The following is a 6,106-nucleotide window of genomic DNA, read 5'->3' as shown; positions in this document are numbered from 1 at the left end:
TCGGGTGATCTTTGTAGGTCAGAATGGAGTCAGCGTCTGTGAACCCACAGCGGCCGAGGAGGAACGGTCTCTTGCTGTCGTGGGGCCGCCTCATCATAAAGCACTCAGCCCTGTCCTCACTCGCACCCAGTACCGCGGACAGCAGGTGTCAGCCAGCAAGGTTGCCTTTTACAGGCAGTGAAGTTCCCTAACCTCTAGGGTTCTCTGTTTTCTCCTCTGTAAAATAAGGCTAATAATAGTAATAGTAATAATAATACAGTCACGTGGCGTTTCCTGATGGAGAAACTTTCTAAGAAATGTGTCGTTAGGGATTTTGTCATTTTATGAACATTGTAGAGTGACTCACACAAACGTGGACACCTGGCAGCACAGTGAGCTTGTGTGCACGGCACCACCGCAAACACATGAGCAGTGTGCTGCGCTGAGACACCAGTGACATCACTAGCAACAGGGATTTTTCAGCTGCATCGTGATCTCGGGGGACCGCCATAAATGTGGTCTGGAGTTGACCCAAACGTCGTTCTGTGGCACATGACTGTAATAACCTCTACCTGTAGTATCGCTGCAAAAATCAAATGAAATAATAAGTGCCTAGCACGTGGTAGAAAGTTGTTAAATGTTAATCTCCGTCCCTCTTTAGCCTTTAATTTCTCAAGGAATTTGAAATAGAAATTTTGGGATAGAAAGCGCTTGTGAGCTTGGGAAGTTCTTTCAAAATTCCTTAACAAGAGTTTCCATTTCCGTTCATCAGTTCAGGGATGATTTCATTTTCCTGACGTTTACAACAAACAGAAAGGCCTTGGTCACATGCCACCGCATCGCTATCTACGTGGTTTCCTGTCTCGCTTGGTCTTGTCCGTTTTTCATCAATGCTTGTTACCACCTGCTAATACACAGTAGTACTGCGGCTCCACGGGAATAGAGACTTCGCCTGTTTTGTTTTCCTGCATCTCCCCAGTGAGTGGAATAGTATCTGACATGCTCAGTGTTCAGTAGAGGAGGGGAGGATTTGTGGTGGCCAAGAAAGAGAGAGAATACGAGAGGAATGAGAGGAATGCGTGTGCACACGGGAGGGGTTCGTGGCAAGTTCTCGCTTAGATGTTGGCCTTGCTCAGCAGACTGAGAGCTCTGTGGGGACAGTGGCCATGCCATTTTACTGTGGCATCCTTAGCAACTAGGACAGGACTTGGTACACAATAGCCAATTAATATTTAAGTAAAGAAATAAACGAGTGCATTTATTTATGTATATTGTTTGTCTCAATACACGTGTAGATCTTCAAGCGGTAAGTCAATGCCCAAAAAAGGGGGAAATTCCTTTGTCTTTGGACAAAAGACAGATGGAATCGCAAAGCAGAGGCTGGCCAGAGTTCAAAGCCTTGGAAAGCCCAACCATAACCCAGAAGCGTGCAGCCAGCCAGCACCGTTCATCAAACCCAGCCGGCAGAAAATGCAGTAATTGCACAAATTCCTAATAAAATCAGTGTAGAAAGCAACCTCAAAAGACAAGGAAACCAAAGGCGAACGGAAACCCACTCATGTCAAAGAGGTCCTTCCTCGGGCTGCTCTCCGCGCTGCGCCCCGCAGCAGCCCCGGCCTGCGGCGGGAAGCGCGGGGCGTTCACGTAGGTGGGGGCCTCTCCGGCAGGGGCCGCGCGCCCCTTCCCCTCCGGCCTGCTGTACGTGTCCACCGGCCCTGCAACACAAAGCGAGCGCTTTCTTCTCCCGATGCTAACGCAGGCCCCGCGCTTACCCGGACGCCCCGCCCAGCTTCACAGAGCCCGTCCTCCAGGTCAACCACAAGAAAATTCTTGCAGCTGCCCGCAGTTTAAACCTCCTCTGACCCAATCACGTGCTTTGTTGTATCCTGGCTAGGACACACTCTACACCTTCAGGTCAAAACGCGATTGTCAGCCCACGACAGTGGGCGCCGTGATGGCTAGCACCTCACCAAGACCGCCCGTGACCGGGCAGGGGAGTGGAGCAGGCCAAGCCTTGGTCCGCGCCTCCCTGTTCAAAGGCCCTCGGGTCAAACAACCAAGCAGAAGAGCGACAGCCTTAACTGACTTGTCCTTTGTTTCTTTTAAGTGTAAGTGAATGCTTTGTAAATTAACTCCCCTCTAGTAAAGCAACCTGGGCGCTGCTACCCCATTTTAGAAAGTTGCTACCTAATGAACTGAGGCATCTTTTCTTATAAAACAGAGCCAGCCTGGCAGCCCCTGGCTCCATGCAGGAGGTCCAGCATGGGCGTGTGATTGAGCCCCCCCCCAGGCAGGACTGTATGTACTTCCCAGCTGGCCCAAGGCTGCCCAAGCGGAGCCTGTGGTTCCTGCGGTTGTCACCTCAAGAGAGTTGAAGGGTGTTGCCCAATCACGCCTGCTTGGGTCACTGTCTAATTCATTCTATGGGATCCCAGTCTCTAACACATTTACACATATACAGGGGTCCCCAAAAAACGTATACACACTTAAACTGCTGATAGCTCATTTTTGAAAATGAAATGTATTTTAATAAACACTGCCTCTATAGTTATTCAAAGTGTGTGTATACATTTTTGGGGACACTCTATATATTCTCAAGATGGCCTTTTGGTGTTCACATCTCCAGAGAAAGGTCACCCTTCACACTCTATGGGTGCTGGTAGTTCATTTAGTTAGGGGAATCGCTGCTAGCAAATTAACAAGAAACATTCTTATTTGTTTGATGAAAAAAGATAATTATTGCTTTCAAATGAGAACTTGAAATTTATTAAGAGTAATGACTCCCAAATTCTAGGTCAGGAACTTACATAAGGCTCATTTCAGCCCTGATGAACCTCTTACACTGTCTGTTCTTGATCTGGCCAGAGTAACTAATATACAAAAAGAGACTTCATTTTTAAATAAACCTAACATATTTTTCAATAAAGTAAATATCTAATATAAATAATGTGTCTCCTTATATGCCGAGGTACGTATGTGTTATATAAATACATTTTTTAAAATGTCTGTGGAACAAAGATGAAAACATAGTAAATAAGTGCCTCTGACAAAGTTATGACTTTGACTTACTATTTCCATCCTATTGTGATGTAAAGCTATGTGGTGGCTTTACCAAGCTTTATGTTCAATTGACCAGCCCAGCATGGATGGGTCATTTTTTAGCTGGGGCAGGCAACATGTGAAATTCTCTCACAGGGAGGGAATTTTAAAAATGTATTGTCATTATGTAATGATAAAGGGATCAATCCAACAAAAGGACATAACCTTTGTAAACAATTATGCGCCTAAAAATATAAATAAAATCTTAATGGACATAAAGGGAGATTGACAATAATACAGTCACAGTAGGGGACTTTAACACCCCATTGACATAAATGCAAATATCTTCCAGGTTGAAAAGCAACAAGGAAACAGTGGCCTTCAATGACACATTAGACCAGATGGATTTAAATGATTTTTTAGACCATTTCTCTCCAAAGCAGCAGAATATACATTCTTTTCAAGTGGACATGAAACAATTTGAAGGATAGACCACATGTTAGGCAACAAAACAAGTCTCAATAAATTTAAGAAGACTGAAATCCTATCGAGCACCTTTTCTGACCACAATGGTAAGAAACAAGAAATCAATTACAAGAAAAAAATTGAAAAACACACAAACACATGGAGGTTAAATAACATGTTACTAAACAATAAATGGGTTAACAATGAGATCAAGGAGGAAATAAAAAGATACCTGGAGACAAATAAAAGTGAAAACACAACAACCCAAAGTCTATGGGATGTAGCAAAAGTAGTCCTAAGAGGGAAATTTATAGCAATACAGGCCTAACTCAAGAAGCAAAAAAATCTCAAATAAACAATCTAATCTTACACCTAAAGGAACTAGAAGAACAACAAGCAAAGCTCAACGTGAGTAGAAGGAAGAAAATAATAAAAACCATATTGGAAATAGACAAAATAGGGTCTAAAAAAACAATACTAAAGATCGATGAAACCAAGAGCTGGCTCCTTAAAAAAATAAACCAGACTGATAAACCTTTCACCAGACTCATAAAGAAAAAAGAGAGAGGACCCAAGTAAATAAAATCAGAAATGAAAGAGGATAAGTGATAACAGATGCCATAGAAATATAAGGGATTACAGAACATACTATGAACAGTTATATACCAACAATTTGGACAACCTGGAAAAAATGTATGAATTCTTAAAAACATAAAAATTTCCAAGACTGAATCAAGAAGAAACAGAAAATCTACACCAACTAACTACTACCAACAAAATCAAATCAGTGATAAAAATTCTTAACAAACAGAAGTCCTAGACTGATGGCTTTAGAGGTGAATTTTACCAAACATTCAAAGAAGAATTAAGGCCTAAACTTTTCAAACTATTTCAAAAAATTCAATGGGGGGAAGGCTCTAAGCTCATTTTATGAGGCCAGCATTATTCTGATTCTAAAACCAGACAGACATTACAAAAGAAGAAAATTATAAGCCTATATCCCTGGTGAATATAGATGCAAAAATTCTCAACAAAATATTAACAAAGCAAATTCAGCAATACATTAAAAGATTAAGTGGGATTTATTCCTGGGATACAATGTTTGGTACAATATCTGCAAATCAATTAACATAATATATCACATAAACAAAATGAAGAATAAAAATCATATGATCATATCAATATACACAGAAAAGGCATTTGACAAAATCCAGTATCAATTTGTGACAAAAACTCTCAGCAAAGTGGAAATAGAGGGAGCATACCTCAACATAATAGAGGCCATATATGACAAACCCACAGCCAACATCATACCCAACAGGGAAAAGCTAAAAGGGTCTTCCTCAAGATCAGGAACAAGAGAGGGTTGCCCACTTTCATTACTTTTATTTAACATAGTATTGGAAGTCCTAGCCACAGCAATCAGACAAGAAAAAGAAATAAAAGGTATCCAAATTTAAAAGGAAGAAGTAAAACTGTCACTATTTGCAGATGACATGTTACTCCATATAGAGGACCCTAAAGATTCTACCAAAAACCTACTAGAACTGATAAAAAAATTCAGTAAAGTAGCAGGATACAAAATTAATATTCAGAAATCACTTGCATTTTATATACCAATAATGAACCATCAGAAACTAAGAAAACAATGCCATTTACAATTGCATCAAAAACAAAATAAAATACTTAGAAATAAATTTAACCAAGGAGGTAAAAATCCTATACTTGGAAAATTATAAGACATTGAAGAAAGAATTTGAATTAGGTACAAATAAATGCAAGCATGTACCATGATCACGGATAGGAAAAAATAACATTGTTAAAATGTCTATTCTACCTAAAGCAATCATAGATTCAATGCAATACTTATCAAAACAGCAATCACATTTTTCACAGAACTAGAACAAAATATCCTGAAATTTATATGGAACCACAAAAGACCCTGTATAGCCACAGCAATCTTGAGAAAGAGAGTTGGAAGTATCGTGCTACCTGATATCAAACTATACCACAAGGCCATAGTTATCAAAAGAGCATGATACTGGCATAAAAACAGACATATACATCAATGGAACAGAATAGAGAGCCCAGAAATAAACCCACACTTATATGGTCAATGCATATGATAAAGGAGACAAGAACATGCAAAGAGGTAAAGAATCTATTCAGTAAATGATGCTGGGAAAATTGGAGAGATACACGTAAAAAAATGAAACTAGATCATCTTTTTACACCACATACAAGAATAAATTCAAAATGAGTTAAAAATTTAAATAAGACTCAAAACCATAAAACTTCTAGAAGAAAACATTAGCAAAAAACTCTCTGACACTGCTCTTAGTAATATTTTTTTCTGATATATCTCCTTGGGAGAGGGAAACAAAAGAAAAAATAAACACATGGGAAAAGGTTTTGCACAGAAAGAAATTCATGAACAAAACAAAAAGACAACCTACTGAATGGGAGAAGATATTTTCCAATGATACATCTGATAAGGGCTTAATAGCCAAAATTTATAAAGAATTCGTACAACTCAACACCAAAAACCAAACCATTCAATTAAAAAATGGGCAGAATGCCTAAATAGACACTTCTCCAAAGAGGACACACCGAAGGCCAATAG

General features: G+C 39.8%; 1 protein-coding gene across 3 annotated transcripts in view; it reads right to left on the bottom strand.

Annotated features, from left to right (window-relative positions):
• The window catches only part of SHC3 (SHC adaptor protein 3), a 116,431-nt gene that overhangs the window by 15,812 nt on the left and 94,513 nt on the right, over positions 1-6,106 (bottom strand). For 2 of the 3 annotated variants that reach the window (XM_087822527.1, XM_087822528.1), the window contains exon 10: positions 1,536-1,694. In XM_087822527.1, coding sequence (XP_087678653.1) covers positions 1,536-1,694 — 159 coding nt within the window. Of the gene's footprint in view, positions 1-883; positions 887-1,535; positions 1,695-6,106 lie in introns of all 3 variants that reach the window. The other variant, XM_087822529.1, reaches the window with a different exon arrangement.

This window comes from Miniopterus natalensis, chromosome 12, assembly GCF_054644295.1.
Source record: "Miniopterus natalensis isolate mMinNat1 chromosome 12, mMinNat1.hap1, whole genome shotgun sequence".
In the NCBI taxonomy this organism is placed as follows: Eukaryota; Metazoa; Chordata; class Mammalia; order Chiroptera; family Miniopteridae; genus Miniopterus; species Miniopterus natalensis.
This window is presented reverse-complemented; position numbering and strand designations above follow the sequence as displayed.